This window comes from Citrus sinensis, chromosome 3, assembly GCF_022201045.2.
Source record: "Citrus sinensis cultivar Valencia sweet orange chromosome 3, DVS_A1.0, whole genome shotgun sequence".
NCBI lineage: Eukaryota > Viridiplantae > Streptophyta > Magnoliopsida > Sapindales > Rutaceae > Citrus > Citrus sinensis.
The window spans coordinates 29,243,691-29,261,701 of record NC_068558.1 but is presented as its reverse complement, the minus strand read 5'-3'; the positions used below and the strand labels follow the sequence as shown (position 1 = coordinate 29,261,701).

Genomic DNA, 18,011 nt, shown 5'->3' with positions numbered 1-18,011 from the left:
CGTCGTGTTATTAAACCTTAGCTTTCGCTGAGGTTCTTTGTTTTAACCAAAAAAAAAAAACAATAGTACAAATTATAACAATTTATAGAGAAAAATGAAATTGAATGACAAATGAACTTTGATGAAGTAAAATTATCATTTATGTATGAAGATCATATTATATATTTTTCTTTACGAGGATCATATGACATATTTGACCAAAAAGATTTTTCGCAAAAAAATAAAATAAAAGTTCATGGTTGTCTTCAGTGTGAACATTTGTGATTCTTTTTCCTTTTATTTTGACGTTGAAACTTTTTTGGGCCTTCATGGGTTCGTTGAATTTAACATTGCTTATTTAATTTGGGTTTTCTAACTTTTGTTCTTTTTACAGTGGATTCTTTTCATAAAAACTTTTTAGTATTATTTTTTTCTAGTTATTCTTACTCTTAACTCCTAAAATATCTCTTTTTTAATCACTTATCTAATTTTTAATATATTTTCTTATCGAAGTCGAGGTCTAGCTTCACTGCTAAGCTTTTCTAAGACTTAAGTTTTAGGTTCGAGTTTCAATAAATGCGTGAGTTAATTTCAAAAATGTCTTTTATTATTTTCTTGTTAATTCTTTTCATAGAGTTGGATTATTGCCACCCTTCTAATATCCTCAAAAGACCTCTTTTTTTTAAAAAAAAATTATTCTTACTTTTAATTCCAAAAATGTCATTTTTTTAATATACTCTTCTAATTTCTTTTTTTTTTTTAACATTGTTGTTAATTTCAAATCTATCCTACACACAAATTAAAAAGTTGTATCGGTGATGAATTTTTGAATGTTAATCATTGACTTAAATTAAAAATACTTTAAATTATAATTTATTGACTTAAATTATACATATTTTAAATTATAATATGAATGTACGTAATTTGAAATAAAAAAAATCAATTAATAAGAATTACAAAAGAATAATAAAATATTTTAAATTTAAGCAAATTTAATTTCGATACATAGGAAGTCATGACAAATTATAAACATTTATAACCATTATACCTGGCCAAGAAGCATCAAGTCAAATTACACACCCCCATAAAAAATGAACATAAGAGTTGTAAATTCATCTTCTTCTCATTAATTATGTATTTGGTTATTCATAAATATAATATTTTCCCAAAAAAAGAAAAAGAAAGAAAGAAAAAGAGAAGCAACAAAGGGTAGTTCGGTTAATTTAGAAGAGACAGCCAGCGAGGCAAAAACAGATGGACTTTAACAAGACGAACAGGCTAGAACCTATCAGTCATTAGACAATGTTTAAAGTGTATACATGCGTATGATACATGTATCTGTGTGGGCCGGCGTAGTAGATATTATAATAATAATAATAAATAAAGGACAGTGACCTCACCTGCAGTACAGCCTTTTTATCGACGGATTTGAAGTCATCTCTGATATAAAGTAGCGTGCCTAATATGACTCCTGCGAAATCACAGCCATAAATTAAGTACGATTCCGAGGAAATTAGCTAGGATTAAAGTTAATCAGCAGGAAAATTTAAAAAAAAACCAACAAACCAGTGTCGTAGCCAAAGAGAAGGCCGCCAATTCCAGCAGAGAAAGCAAGTCGAAGAACGTAGGGATTTTTCCAAGACAGAGAGAAGCATTCTCGAAACGCTGACGCATCTGTCGTCCCTCCTCCATGTACTGCTCCCTCCATTTTCAGGCCTTTTTTTTTTTACAAATTAATATCTGTTCAAAAGATCAACAATTGAGGAGTTGGTATTCTTTATTTTGGCAAGAAAATGGTTTGGTGTGGTTGGACTTGGACTATAAATAACTGTATAAGGGAGTGATGATAGCGATAGTGACTAAATTTTCCGGGAAAATGAACTGGGGGTGGGGGACAAAGAAAGTGAGTGAAGGAAAGAAAATAATATAATTACCAACTGATCAGAAGAAGAAGAAGATATGACTTAAAAAGAGGAAAAATATTGGGAGTCAGGATCCAGGCTCCTCCAGTCCGACCAAACTCGGGAGACTTCACAAACTTAAACTTGTCTTCTGCTGGCTAAGTGGCTATGCCATAACCCACAATGACAAATGCACACACATCAATGGCAATTTTATTATTGTAAAAATAATATCATATAGAATATACAAACATTTCACAAAAAAATATAACATCATAAAAAATATCATAAGCTGAATTTAGTTTTATTATAATAATAATGACTATAATAACAATTATTAACAAAATGAAAAAAAAAAACAAGGATTATCCTTTGTGTTTAGAAAAACTAAAAATATCTCATGTTTTAAAATGAGTCCAAACTCTCATGCAATTATAATAGGATTAACTTTATGTATTATTGTACTATTCTACACATAGTCTTGATGTTAGCCATAAAATTTAAATATTTTTAGAATATAAATAAAGTGAAATGACTTATTACCCCTAATGATTAGATAAACTTGCTAATAAATTGTAAATTATGGAGAAAAATTACTTGACATATCTATAAGGTCATATATACGAAATGTTATTCCAATTTAAATGGATAAGTTACAACTATCGGGGATATTTATGAAATTTTCCCGAAATGTAAATTTTCCTCTATAATTTACAATTCATTATAAAATAAAATTTGATCATTAAGGGTATATAAGTTATTTTACTTGGTTTGTGTTATTAAAATATTTAAATTTTATAGCTAATATTAAGACTAGGTGTAGAATAATAAAATGATATGTAGGGCTAACGTTCTTATAACTTTGGGGGTAGAAGGAGGTAATTCTTACTTTCCCTTAACTACCATTAACTACCATTAACTACAGTACTAGTAATAACACAAGATCAAGTATGTTACATGCGATAATTTAATAGTGTAGCAAAAAATATAAAACAAAGTATGCAATAATTTAATTAATTTACGATAAATTTGTATGAAGTAATTTGTATAAGAGAATTTTTGTGAGTATAATCCAAATATCAAATACATGGTACATTATATATGCCTTGTATACAGTATAGATTTTTATCATTAATATTAGTCACTCGCTCAACTAATATTGAGAATAACAATATTTGATGATTAATTATGATATTTGGTACAATGAATAATTATACTTATTTGAAAAATATCCAATAATTAGATGGAAAATGAAAAAAATACATTTCATTTACACTGATATAAATATTATTCTCATTAATATAGACATTACTTGTTTCAAAGTAATTTTTTCAGCCGTAAGAAATGCAAATTTTTCATGTTGAGGGGTTCTTTGACATTGGCCTAATTTAAATTGATAATTTTGATAGTTTGATAAAATTGGATACCTTTGTGATAATTGCTCCTGATATTTGCCAGTTCCCTCTTCCAATTCTTTCGTTCGGTAGCCGGTTTCATGATTAAAATATAAAAGCCGTTGGATTGCTCATAAAAGCAATCCAACGGGCAATAAGTTTTAAAATAAAAAGTGAGGAAAGGTTGTATGGCACGCAGCGGCTGTATTGTAAGCTGACCCTATAATTATTGAGAGAGTCACTTTTTGACTTTTGGAAATGAATTTGATTAGCACAATACCAGATCCGATTTCATTCAATTTTACTAAAGACGCTTAATCAATCGAAAAGCCAGATAATTTTCGTTTAGATTCCTTGAAGCTTCCCGGAAGTTTGATGGTAACTTCATCATGAGAGTAGACAGTGACAATATTTATTAATTATTAAGAAAGTCAATCTCTGCCCAAGACTTGCTTTTGGAAATACATATTTGCATGATTAAATTCTCTGAATCAAATACTGGATTGGAGTTCATTTAAGTGGCTTTCTGCAACACACTCAAAAGCTGTAAGTTCTATCTCATACATCTCTCTCTTCTACTTTCATAATTAATTTGCATATCTTGATGTTTAAAAAAATAAAAAATAAAGATGATAAAACCGAAAGAAATTTTTGAATGTTAATTTTGCACAAACTGTAAATTGAGAGAAATCTTTGAATGTTAATTTTGCACAAACTCTTTGCCTTATCTAAGAGGCTTTAATCAAGATTAGCTCAAGTAGAGATCGGTGTACACACTCTCTAATCAGCATTTGAAAAAAATTTCTATAACATTTTGGAATTTATTATGTATAATTTTAATTTTCTTTTTGGTAAAGAGAGTAATTGAGAAGCTGATGGATTATCTGTTTAGTTTGTTTAAGAATAAGACCATTAATTTGAATTCAGAACCATTGCCAAGTTTAATAACTTTTTATTTCAGTAAATTTTTTACTTTAAAAATATTTAGGCCAATTTATTGTCAATTATTTTTAATCAAATTCACCCTCCCCATCGAGGTCTGAAAAAAAGAATACAATTATTATATGTTTGTCCATTTTTATTAGGTGGTTGAAAGGAAATGGAAAAGTTTCAGTTTCTCTCTCAAAATCTCTTTGCTTATATATAGTTTCGATGATTAGTTATTGCCTTAATATATATATATATATATATTTTCTGGTGATATACTGATATATATGTAACTAATAGTTTCTTTTAACATGAAGTTACTGTAAATTAACCTTTTATAAAACAATGTATAAATAGGGACCTATTGAACTTCTTTATTTTTCATTATTTATTAACCACCAATCATAGATTAAATCATAAGAGAATTCCAATTCAATCTGAGGTTGAATATTATTATTTAAAAATTACTTCAAATTTTGTATTTTAGCATTTAACTATTTATTAAAATAAAATCTAGTTAGAAATTTAAGGAAATAGGATGTTTACACCTCTAAAATTTAAGGAAATAGTTATGTAAAATCTCAAGTTTTCAATAAAGGATACCAAAATCCTCTTTTGGCTATAATACCCTCATAGATAATAACTCAAAACATTGACTTTAAGTTTTTTTAATAAATACATATACAATTTAAATAGTTTAATTTTTCTAATAGACCAATAATATTTTAATATTTTAGTATATAAAATAAATTTAAAAAATTTAAATTATTTTATTTTACTAATCTATTTGTATTTACTATAAAAAAAATTAAATAAATCATTGGGTTATACAGATTTTACAATTAATAAAAATGATTTCATGTATTAATAATATTAAAATTACTTTTATATATTTATCTTAATATTATAATTCTATTTATTACATTTTTTTAATAAATATGGTTACATTTATTTAATATCATATTTATATCAATTATAAAACATTGAAATTAATTTTTTTGAGTTATTAGAGCTAAACGGTATTATAGTCAAAAGAGGATTTTAGTGTTTCTTATTGAAAATATGGCGCTACACTACCATTTTTCCAAACCTTGGGGTGTAAAACGTCATTTTACCTAAATTTAAATAAAATATTTAAATCAAATAATAAAATTAAATATAAATAAATCCAAATAATATGAATTTAATATAAATAATTACATACTTTTCTACTTTTATGACATAAAATCATTTTTATTATTTTACTTTTATTATGTAAAAATAATTTTAGTCAATCATTTTATTACTTAACACATTTATAATTTACTTTTTTTAGAGAGATTAATAATTTAATTAAATAGAATAGCACTACGTCATTAATGAATTTAACCAATAAATTTAATAAAATAATATTCTAAAAAAAGTTAGATAAACAAGATCATGCATATACCGCACTAAATATGGTACTATTTTAAAGGTTAATGTAATATTGCTACGCAATAAAGCTCAGGCAATGTAATTATAAGTATTATTTATTAATAAATTTTGAAATTTTATTAGTCAAATAATAAATTTTGATAATAATATTAGTATAAAATTTAAATAAACAATATTGTGCATACTACACTAAAACATAGTACTGCGATATAATGTAGTGCACCAAACACAAGATGAATGTTGACTCTAGATGAATGTTGTTGTTTACATAGTATTGTTCCTAGCAGTCATTTCTTTTTTATTTTTCAAAATTTTCAGAACAAATTAATATTGTAATGGCTTCCTCGAGCATACAAAATGTGCCTCATTGGCCATATGACGCCTTCTTAAGCTTTAGAGGAGCAGACACCCGTAAAAGCTTCATAAGTCATCTCTATGCTGCTTTGAATGGAAAAGGAATTTATGTATTCAAGGATGACAAAGAACTCGAGAGAGGAGCATCCATTTCACCTGGACTTCTTAAAGCAATTGAAACTTCTAGAATTTCAATTATTGTTTTCTCTCAAAACTATGCTTCCTCCACTTGGTGCTTGGATGAACTTGTTAAGATTGTTCAATGCAAGAACAAAAATGATCATCAACAAATGGTTTTTCCAATTTTCTACGATGTTGAACCCACTGTGGTAAGGAAACAAACCGGAAGTTTTCGAGAAGCTTTTTTTAAACATGAAGAAGTTTTTAGGGAGAGTCTAGAAAGGGTGAAAAAGTGGAGAGACGCTTTGGAAGAGGTGGCTAATATTTCTGGTTGGGAATTGAAAGAGTACAGGTAACCATTCTTATTATTATGTATATCATTTTAAATAGCTTTAATCAGCATACTGTTTTCAATTAAACAACTTTTATTCAATATGTGTAGATATGATGTGTACTAATTGAAATAATGGCTCCATATACAAATATTTGCAAACAAAAGTGGTACAGATGGATGTAGATATTTACATAAACACACCTAAAGATTAGCCATATGTAACAACATCTTACATTACTTCAATTTTGTCCAACAAATATTGCATATTTTGGGTTTTTTCTATTACTAAATTTATTTAATACCGCATTCAGACTTACTGTAATTTAACCATACTGATCTTTCTTTGTTCTTTAACTGCAGGAATGAGTCGGAATTTATTTGGGATATTGTCAAGGCGATATCAAGTAAAATACTTGTAAAATCAGAGACCCTTAAAAAGCTAGTGGGAATAGATTCACGCTTGGAAGAACTGAGGTCTCTTATGGACGAAGGGCCTAATGATGATGTTCGTATGATAGGGATATGGGGTATGGGAGGTTTAGGTAAGACGACTCTTGCAAGAGTTCTTTATGACTTGATCTCTCATGAATTTGAAGGGAGTAGTTTTCTTGCCGATATTAGAGAAAAATTTGAAAAAGAAGGTAGTGTAATCTCTTTTCAAAGGCAACTCCTTTTCCAAATGTTAAAGCTTGAAGATAATACAATATGGAATGTAGATGATGGCATCAACATTTTAGGAAGCAGGCTGCAACACAAAAAGGTTCTTCTTGTTATCGACGATGTGGTTGACATAAAGCAATTAGAGTATTTAGCTGGAAAGCGTGAGTGGTTTGGTCCAGGCAGCAGGATCATCATAACATCACGAGATGAACATCTGTTAAAGACACATGGAATGGATGAAGTATATAAGCCTAATGAACTAAATTACCATGATGCTCTTCAACTTTTCAACATGAAAGCTTTTAAAATCCAAAAGCCTCTGGAAGAATGTGTGCAACTGTCTGAACGTGTTCTACAGTATGCCGGTGGTCTTCCATTAGCTCTCGAAGTTTTGGGTTCCTTTTTGAATGGTAGATCCGTGGATCAATGGAGAAGCACCTTGGAAAGGCTACAAATAGATCCTCCCAATAAGATTATGAGTATACTTCAAATAAGTTTTGACGGACTACGAGAATTAGAGAAGAAAATATTTCTTGATATTGCATGTTTCTTTAAATGGAGGACTAGAGATTATGTAACAAAAATTCTAGAGGGATGTGGTTTTTCCCCAGTCATTGGAATAGAAGTTCTTATTGAAAGATCTTTGTTAACGGTTGATGGCGGCAACAGATTGGGGATGCATGATTTGTTACAGGAATTGGGACAACTGATTGTTACGAGACAATCACCCGAAGAACCTGGGAACCGCAGCAGATTATGGAAGAAAGAAGAAGTACGCCAAGTGTTGATAGAAAACACGGTAAGTGAATTATTAAATGGAAAACATGCTGTGCTTGTTAATTTCTTTTACCTAGACGAATTTTCAAATTATTGTTTTATTTGCTTATCCTTTGCTTATATTTTCAGGGAAGTGAAGTAGTTGAAGGAATAATGGTTGATGATTATTTCTTTCGTGGAAATGATGTGCATTTAAGTGCTAAAGCATTTTCACTGATGACCAACCTAAGATTGCTCAAAATCAGTAATGTGCAACTTCCTAAAGGCCTAGAATACCTCTCTAACAGGTTGCGATTACTTGATTGGCATCGATATCCTTTGAAATCTTTGCCATCAAATCTGCAATTGGATAAAATTGTTGAATTTAAAATGTGTTACAGCTGCATTGAAGAATTATGGAAAGGATTCAAAGTAAGATCAATTTTTTTTTTGTCACTAATTTATATTTTTCAGTGAATAATTGTTGATAACAATTTTATTATTATAGTAGTATATGAATTAAGAAATATCATTTTAGCTCCTTTTTGTTTTCAGCAGCCTTTAAACATGTTGAGAGTCATGAAACTCAGTCATTCGGAGAATCTGATTAAGACACCAGCCTTCACAAAGGTCCCAAACTTAGAGGTGTTGGATCTTGAAGGATGTACAAGGTTGCGTGAAATTCACCAGTCTTTGCTACGTCACAATAAGCTGATCTTGTTGAATTTGAAAGGTTGTACAAGTCTTACAACTCTTCCGGGTGAGATATTTATGAAATCGCTTAAAACACTTGTTCTTTCTGGTTGCTTGAAATTGAGGAAACTTCCACGCGTTGTGGGAAGTATGGAGTGTCTACGGGAACTTCTTTTGGATGAAACTGATATAAAAAAACTGCCTTTATCTATTGAGCTTCTATCCAAACTTGTCTTGTTGAATTTGAAGGATTGCAGAAATCTCGAGACTCTTCCAATTACTGTAAGCAGCTTAAAATGTCTAAGAACTCTAAAGCTCTCTAGTTGCTCAAAACTAGTGAAGTTTCCAGAGATAATGAGTAGTATGGGAGATTTGAAGGAGCTCTTTTTAGATGGAACTTCTATTGCCGAAGTGCCATCATCGATAGAACTTTTGACCAGACTTGAATTGTTAAATTTGAATGACTGCAGAAGTCTTGTGAGACTTCCTAGCAGCATAAATGGTTTGAAATCCCTCAAAACTTTGAATCTCTCAGGCTGCTTCAAACTTGAAAATGTGCCTGAGACGCTTGGGCAAGTAGAAAGTCTGGAAGAACTTGATATAAGTGGTACAGCTATAAGGCAACCTCCATCGTCGATTTTTCTTATGAAGAATCTTAAAGAACTATCTTGTCGTGGGTGCAAAGGATCACCATCATCTACATCATGGTTTCTGCGCTTCCATATCAATTTGATGCGATGGAGTTCAGATCCGATGGCTTTGAGCTTGCCGTCTTCTCTGTCAGGTTTGTGTAGTTTAACGAAATTGGATATCAGTGATTGTAATCTAGGGGAAGGAGCAGTCCCAAGTAGTATTGGCGACTTATGCTCATTAAAAGAGTTATATTTGAGTAGAAACAGTTTTGTTTCGCTACCGGCAAGCATCTACCGTCTTTCTAATCTTGATGTGATTAAATTAGAGGAATGCAAAATGCTTCAAAATCTACCTCGACTTCCAGCCAGTATAGATTGGATTTTGTTAAATGGTTGTGTTTCGTTGGAGACATTACCAGATGTATTAAAATTAAACGAGCATCGACTCCCGACGTTAAGCCTTCATTGTGTGGATTGCTTGAAATTGGCTGGCAACTGTGATTTGGTGCTTTCTCTGCCGAAAGAGTACATTAAAAATTCTGAGGTCAGTCTCTCACTCTCACCTGTGCTAACATTATTTCCGTGGGGTGGCAAAATATGTCACTGTCGAACAAGTACAATGATGTTAGTTTCTTACACTGTCTCTCACCTGTTGCTAAAATTATGCCTAAAAATTATGCATTGGTATGGCTTTTATTTTGTGGGGTTTCAGGACTATATGAGTTATTTTTACATAATTGTTCCTGGAAGTGAAATCCCAGAGTGGTTCGAGTATCAGAATAATGAGGGTTCTTCAATAACAATAAGCACGCCTCCAAAGATGTATAAGAATAGTAAGCTTGTGGGATATGCTATGTGCTGTGTTTTTCATGTCCCTAAATATTCACTTCCTTATTATACACAGTCGTTTCCATATCCCGTACATGAGCTGCGTATCTGGTATACCAACGCGTGTGGTATTGGAATTTATTTTAGAAAGCAATTCGGTCAGGCTACGTCAGACCATCTTTGTCTACTCTACTCTAATACGGAAGATATTAGTAAAATGGAATTTTCTTCCCCGTCGGGATTGGTGCTGAAGAGGTGTGGTGTCCATCCAATTTATGTGCATCAAGGGGATAAGTTAAACCAAACAAGAGATCCGGTTTGGAATTTGAACGAATTCGGTCACGATTGTTTACGTTCAACATCCTTTATGCGTAGCCTTAATGATGACTTAAACAGGGCAGAAGCCAGTGGAAGTTGCTGCGGGGATGATGCAGGATCAACGACGTCGTCTGAGCGAAGCTTTCTAAAGCGAAGTCTTGAAGAATATGTTGGGGCGGCTGAAGCCAGTGGAAGTGGCTGCTGTAATGATGATGAGGAACCACAACCTAAAAGATTTAGACAACTCGAATGAGGGGCACAACCTAGTGAATATTATTTTCTCTGAGTCTATGTGTAACAGTGTAAGTGCGCATCTTAATTTCAATTTTATTTTCTCTGCAGATCGCATTTCATTTACTTTCTTTTTATTTATTTATTGTATCTGTTCTTGCAACTTATTTCCCTGTTAAATTACCAGAAAATGCCTGGCTTCGGTCAAAAAGTTGGACATAATCAAAATGTGCCTTCCATGAATCAAAATTGCATTCTTGCCCCATCAAATCGAAGCTTTGAATTTTGAGATTTGATTTCTCATGAGGTGAAAATAAAGGACCGAGGTAAATACTCTGCTTTGTTTTATTACTCTGCTTTTTCTGCAAAAGATGCCGTACATAGAGAATATATTCAACAATAAACTAATACTCTGCTCATTGCAATCTGGTTGAATATATTCTGTCTCTTTTTTTTGTCTTTTCCCTCCCTCGTTTGGCATATAGCTTTGGTTATTCTAGCTGAGTGAGTGGCCCATCTAAGCTTATTGTAAATTGTAAATGGTACTTGAAGCGGATATGTATTTTCGCTTGTTGAGATTCTTATTGAATTTGCATAGATTTTACTTTAATAGTACCGGCGCCTTCTAAGTTCGAGTTATTCACGTTGCAAACTCTGAGATGTTATAAAAAAATTATTTCATCAGTTTTGACAATACTAGTGCTTGGTAAATATTTTAAAAGCGGCTTGTTTTATAATTTTTTCTATTTTGATAACAACTTTAGAAAGTAGGTGCTAGATAGGAGTTGCATTTTACAAGTAGTTTATTAGAAAAGCCGTCAACCTTTTAAAGTTTTTATTATAAACTAAATATTTTAACAAAATAGTAATTATATCATACTTTTCAATAAACCCTGATATATAAATAAAAGACAATTTAAACTTATATCTACTTTAATTGTTATATACATTGAAACTTATATCTACTTTGATTATTATATACATTGAAACAACACTATTTATCAAATGGATATACTTTACTTTTTAAATTCATAACAACCACAACGACATAATTTACGAAATGCTAAATTATTTTTTTAATTAATAATTTATTTTAACCGCATAGGAAAAATAACTTACCATTTTAGTTACCGCAATCTGATCATATCATCTATTTTCATGTGCAAGGATCAACGATCATATAAGGTATTTGACCAAAAATATTTTCGGTAAACAATTATATTGTTTATGTTGTCTTCACTGTGAGCTAAAGCTTCATCAAGTGCCCTTCCCAACCCTTTTAATCTTTCATCTTGATGTTGGAATCTTGTTCGTCTTTGCGGCCTTGTTGAATTTAACCTCGCTTGTTTAATTTGGGCTTTCTGACTTTGGTTGAGCCTTGTTGATTCTTTTCTACGAAGTTGGAATATTGCCCACTCCCAATCTTTTCATAATTTTTTTTAAAACCCAACTTCTAGATTCGAATTTTAATAAGTATGTGTTAATAAAAAAATAAAATTATGTTATTTTATTATTGTTAAAATTCAAAGTAATATTATCTTTTTTTTTTCCTACACATAAATTCAATGCAAGCATGCACCTTCAATTTCAGTTGGCAATTTTTATTTTATATATGTTAAATTACCACAAAACCAAAATATCATCTCCAAAGTTGTTACCTTCAATGAATCGAAAATGCTTTCATGCTTGATCAGATTGTTTAAGTATGCGTTCCTAAAATATACAAAAGTGCTCAGGAAAATGGCAGGGAATAATTAGTGTATAATAGAGTTTATTTTTAGTAATTTTTGAGATGCATATGGTTTTAAAGTTCTCTTCAAATAGCTGGACTTGCCAAATACTATAATATTGTTTACTAAGGCATTACTATCATATCCTATTTTTTTATCTATCATTAATATTTACATTTTTATTATTTTATTAATCTTATTTTAATTTACTTTGTATTACTGTACTTATATTTCTGTTTCGTATATAGTTTCCTGGTAGATGCTCCAACATCAGTTTTTTCGTTATTGAATAAACAAAATGAAAAAAAAAAAAAAAAGATACAACAACTGATGCTCTCATTCACAAAGAACCAAATAATGTACAAGAGGCATTAGATGACTCCAGACGATTGCAAGCTATGAAAGAAGAATATGATGCTTTGATTAAGAATAATACATGGACATTAGTTCCAAGACAAGCTGGTCATCACGTTGCTGACAATAAATGGGTGTGGAGGATCAAGTATAACAAAGATGGAAGTGTAGCTAAGTATAAATCCAAGCTTATTGCTAAAGGATTTTAGCAAGTGGCAGGGGTGAATTACTTTAAAACATTCAGTCCAGTGGTTAAATTAGCTATTATTAGAGTGGTGCTGAGCCTAGCAGGGATGAACTAATGGAAAATAAGGCAAGTTAATGTTAACAATGCCTTTTTTCAATGGAGAGTTAACTGAGGAGGTATTCATGTGTCAGCCGAAAGGCTTTATTAATGCTGAGAAACCTGAGTTTGTGTGCAAATTGCACAAATGTCTATATGGACTGAAACAAGTTCCTAGAGCTTAGTTTGATAAGCTGAAAAGCTGTTTATTGCATTGGGGTTTTATTAATACTAATTTGGATACCTCTCTTCTTATCAGAAGAAACACTCATTACAAGTCCAAGCTTTATAACTCAGTTCAGCAAAGCATTTGCCTTAAAAGAACTAGGAATATTATTTTATTTCCTTGGAATTAAAATGTTGTAAGATGCACATTGTGTATATTTTTCACGAAGAAAATACATCAGAGATTTGTTGTCTACAGGTGAAATGGTTGAATGCAAAGGCATTGACACCCTTATGAGTACTAGTACAAAGCTGCAGAAGGTTGTTCAAGGAGAGCTTAGATACTATCTTGAAGATCCAGCAAGCTACAGGAGTATAGTTGGAGGGAAGCAATACTTTTTTTTTTTTTTTAATGAAGAGGGAAGCAATACTTGATACAGAAGATCTGAGATTACTTTTGCTGTAAACAAGCTCAGTCAATATGCATCTTCACCTACATTGCAACATCTGATAGCATGTAAAAGAGTCCTAAGGTATATAAAAGCTACTCAAGATTATGGATTAAGGTTCATTAGAAAAGGAAGCATGAAGCTCACTGGTTTCACTGATGCAGATTGAGCATGTGACTTAGATGATAGGAAATTTGTTGTTGCTTATTGTATTTACTTGGGGAACAATTTGATATCTTGGTCATCTAAGAAACAATCAATAATATCTAGATTAAGTGTAGAAAGTGAGTATGGAGCTTTGGCTTCAGCATGTGCAAAATAACTTGCCTTCAATCCTTGTCTATAGGATTGGGAATATGTTGAATAGAAAAGCCACTCAACTAGCAAGGAACCCTGTTTACCATTCCAAAACGAAGCACATCGAAATTGATAATGCACTTTATCAGAAACAAGGTACTTGCAGGTGAGCTAAACATCCATTATGTCCCAAGTGAAGAACAAATTGCATACATAATGATTCTGGCATTTGTGAAGTTTAATTACTTGGGAGCTGATGGGTGTCGAAGCCAACAAAAATAAATTCCTACTCTAAATAAATTGTGTATAGTGATTGAGCAGGGTCGTGTCCACAAAGATCGGTAATTATTTAAATCCTTTTGAAACATAAAACGTAAAATGGGGGAATTGTTGACAATAATAAAAATCGAATTGAAATAACAAGAATGCAAATTAAAGTTGTAATTCAAATTGGAGAAAGCTCTGGTTGAAGGAATTAACTCAGCTTGATTCGACTACTGATCATTGATTCAAATATAGATTATTATTACTCATGAATAGACCGGTTATAGCTACTGAGACCCTCTAATAGCCAATCTCTCCTTAACTAGTCGATAACCAAGGTACGACCGTTGGTTATTTCCCTAATCAATAGACAACCCTAGATACGATCATAGGATTTAATCAATTGACAGCCTGAAAAACCAGAGAGACCCAAATCCTAATCAACACATATGATGATTCATTTAAATTAGATTGTTTATTCTCACAACACAACTCTCTGCTATGTTATTTGTCACAAACATTAAATTCTTCATACGATGAATCCTTTAATTGACAATAGATTAAGTTGATAATTAAATAGTGGCCAATTACCTAATTAACAAACATAATCATGAAAATAATTCAGAGAATAAACAAATACTCAAAAAGCAATAAAACAATTAAAGCACAAGAAAGATCTCACAGTAGTGATGAATCAAAGCTTCATTATCCTTCAACCAGAAAAATAGGTTTAGTTCTTCATAGAGAGAAGAGAAAAATTAGATCTAGGGTTTCCTCCTTTTCTCCAATCCAATCCCCTCCCTTTTCACAATAGATTCCTCCCTTAAATACTCTCTCTCTCTTCTCTTTTAGAATTCTATTTAAAATAAAATACTAATATCTGAATATTAAATTCGTAATTACAAAAATAACCAAAAATACAAAACACGTTAAACTAAAAACTGCAGGTCCGCAGTTGACAGCACGCGCCCACGCCTTATCAACAAAGTTCTTCTGAGGCTCATAATTTCTCCAAGAGAACAATCCTCCTTAAACATCATCTTTTAGCTCAATTTTATCACCAATCAATAGAATTGCACCTACAAAAGTAAAACACAAGTAAAACATTATTATTAAGTGCAAAACATCGATATTAAGGGAAGTAAACAATGCAAAACTAGTGCATAAATTGCACTCTAACAGGAGCCAAACTCAACATTCATCTTCATCCCTTGAGTTTGAGGGGGGCAATTAAGATAGCACACTGTGTAGAATACAAGAAGAGAAGAAAATGAAACTGAAGAAGAATGCAGAATGAGATGCCAGCTCAGCTTAATCACTTAAAATTTGTTACAAGTACACTGCATTGAGCTGAAAATTAGCAAGCCTTAATACTAGTCAACTCTGAATTAATTACATGTAATCATGATTAAAGAATGTGTATACAAGCAGTTGCCTTCATATCAATTTGTGTTGTTGAATAAGAATTATCAATAGAACTCCATAATCTCTACAAACTTTCTCAGTTGCCGAATAACTTCATTTCAACTTTCTTTCGGATGTACAACGTTGTGTGAAATTCACCCATCTTGTCTAGAAAAAGCTTATTTTATTGAATCCTGAAGGATGTACAATTCTAAAAGCTCTTCCAACCAAGATTACCATGGAATCTCCAAAAACACTTGTACTTTCTTGTTGCTCAAAGCTGAAAAAGTTCCCGGAGATTGTGGGAAGTATGGCATCTCTAATGACGCTCATGTTAGATGGAACTGCTCTTCAAGAACTGCCATTGTCAATTGAACTTCTAAGTGGACTTGATTTGTTGAATTTGAATGACTGCAATAATCTTTCGAGATTTCCAAGTACTATAAATGGTCTAAAATCTCTAAAAGCTCTGTATCTCTTTGGCTTCTCCAATCTCGGAAATGTGCCAAAGAACTTGATGAAAATAGAAAGCTTGGAAGAGCTTGATCTCAGTGGAACCGCTGTAAGACAACCAGTGTTGTCCATTTTTCTCTTGAAGAATCTTAAAGAATATCTTTTCATGGATGCAAAGCGAAAAGATCTTCAACATCTTGGTATCTGCACTTCCCTGAAATGTTGAGGCCAAGAAGAATTTCAGATCCTACGCCTCTAACACTGCTGTTTATCAAGTTTGTGTTCTTTAATCTAAGGGAAGAATTAATCCCGAGTGCTATTTCAGCTTATTATCATTAGACAAGTTAAACCTAAGCAAGAAGAAGTGTGAATTGCTACCTGCAAGAGGCTTGAATGTCTACCGGAACTTCCATCCGGTGTAAAGGTAGTTAGAATAAATGGCTGTGCTTCGCTGAAACATTATCAGGTGCATTAAAACTATGCTAGTCCAAGTTCAGAAAAATCAATTGTGTGCACTGCTTCAAATTGTTCAATAACAAGGATTTGGTGGTTTCAATGCTAAAAGATTACCCTGATGTCAGTCTCTCACTCTGCCCTTCTGCTGTTCTAAACATAATATTCAGACCTTACTGTTATGCTGATTTTTTTTTTTTTTTTTTAACTCTGTTGTAGAAAGGGTCAAATCCAAGACCAGAATATTTAAGCCTTGTTGCTCCTGGAAATAAAATTCCGAGTGGTTCAGCTATCAGAATGACGGTCCTTGGACAACAATAGAAAGGCCTTCAGATTTGTATGAGAAGAACAAGGTGGTGGAATATGCTATTTGTAAAATTCACCAACTGTCGGACACCTTCGTTCATGACACTTCAGTTGAACTGCCATTTGAGATCAGATGGTATAATGGGAGCTTCTCCATTTCTTTTTATGCCTTGATGTTTAGGAGTAATTTGGACGGGCGGATTCGAATTATCTTTGGCTACTCTATTTGTGTCTCGCCACAAGCACTATGATGGTATTGTGCAGTTAGAATCTGATGGAATTGAGTTGTTATTTGAACTAATACCTGTGCGTCTTTGGCTACTTTATTTGTCCCTCTCGTTTGCTTATAATCTGAATGGATCCCATGCTACAGCAGTGGGATCAAAGCAAAGGCTTGCTGACTATGTTGCCGTAGAGGCCACGGGAAGTGGCTGCTGTAATGAATGATGAGGAACCACAAGCTAAAAGGTTTAGAGAGCTCGAGTGAAGGGCAAAGCCTACTTATTATTCTCTGAAGATATCTGTAAGTTTGCATATCAATTTCTTTGGCAATTCTATGATCTAATTCTTTTCTAATGCCTATGCTCTAGGTTTATTTATCGTGCACAATTACATTTTTTGTGCTTCTGAAGCTCAAGCCTCGTATTTTGCACGTAATGTAATTTTTTGGCAATGAAAATTATCATTCAAAAATATTTTTTTTAAAAATATAATGTATCATTTTCCTTCAATCAATATAGTATTAAGCTCCAACATTACTCTGCTCTTGCCACGAATATGATCAATGTGTTCAATTAAGATATGTCTGGATCAAAAGTTTATCGAACATTTCCCGTCAACGAAATAACTTTATGCTAGAAACTTGGATTAGATGGTTGAATTGAATTGAAAATTTTAAAATCCATAATTAAGTTAATTTGATATGAATTTGTTTTTATAATTTCTGAAAAAAAAAATTGAAAAGTTTTGCGATACATTATCATTTTTATTAATGCTCATCGTATATTTCTACTAAAAATTGAAGGATTGTATTATGTTTTGTAATTACTTGAACTAAAATTTAAGAGTTAAAAACCAGTTCGTGGAAGTCTTTAAACACAAACGCCACAAAAGTTTCTTTTACGCATTGGTTGAATGCTTACTCATGACGTGGCATTACCTAATAGGCCAGATGTAGCCAAACTCGATTCCTCATCGAAGTCTGTTACTTCAAAACAATTTCTTGTTTTAATATATTTCATAAGCAATTTCTTGGAAGATGCTCGAACGGCAGCTTTGTAGGCTATTTAATAAACTAAAGAAAGCGCATT

At 31.8% G+C, this 18,011-nt stretch overlaps 2 protein-coding genes and 1 long non-coding RNA gene across 7 annotated transcripts in view; 1 reads left to right on the top strand and 2 right to left on the bottom strand.

Annotated features, from left to right (window-relative positions):
• Nucleotides 1–2,232, bottom strand: part of LOC127901411 (probable inositol transporter 2) — a 35,334-nt gene extending 33,102 nt beyond the window's left edge. The window contains exons 1-2 of one of the 4 annotated variants that reach the window (XR_008053555.1): nucleotides 1,914–2,197; nucleotides 1,546–1,719 (exon numbers count right to left, since the gene is read on the bottom strand). Coding sequence is in view for 1 of the 4 variants with exons in the window: in XM_052438654.1 (XP_052294614.1) it covers nucleotides 1,546–1,687 (142 nt within the window). In the remaining 3 variants the exon portion in view is untranslated. Of the gene's footprint in view, nucleotides 1–679; nucleotides 1,451–1,545 lie in introns of those variants that run through there. The other 3 variants (XR_008053550.1, XR_008053552.1, XM_052438654.1) reach the window with 3 other exon arrangements.
• A 1,203-nt stretch (nucleotides 2,233–3,435) lies between these two features.
• Nucleotides 3,436–11,155, top strand: LOC112496781 (TMV resistance protein N-like). Of its 2 annotated transcripts, XM_052438638.1 has the most exons (6): nucleotides 3,484–3,820; nucleotides 5,936–6,443; nucleotides 6,786–7,884; nucleotides 7,992–8,273; nucleotides 8,397–10,614; nucleotides 10,731–11,155. In XM_052438638.1, exons 2-5 carry the CDS (start codon nucleotides 5,953–5,955, stop codon nucleotides 10,563–10,565), a joined length of 4,041 nt encoding a protein of 1,346 aa, XP_052294598.1. In that variant the 5' UTR covers nucleotides 3,484–3,820; nucleotides 5,936–5,952; the 3' UTR covers nucleotides 10,566–10,614; nucleotides 10,731–11,155. The 2 variants fall into 2 exon arrangements, with proteins under 2 accessions (XP_052294600.1, XP_052294598.1); XM_052438640.1 differs by lacking the exon at nucleotides 5,936–6,443 and having other exon boundaries at nucleotides 3,436–3,820.
• A 4,413-nt stretch (nucleotides 11,156–15,568) lies between these two features.
• On the bottom strand, nucleotides 15,569–16,928 carry LOC112498226 (uncharacterized). Its single transcript, XR_003065282.2, has 2 exons — nucleotides 16,321–16,928; nucleotides 15,569–16,156 (listed from the first exon to the last, which is right to left on the bottom strand). It is a non-coding gene; the product is annotated as an uncharacterized LOC112498226 (long non-coding RNA).
• Between the last annotated feature and the right edge of the window lie 1,083 nt (nucleotides 16,929–18,011).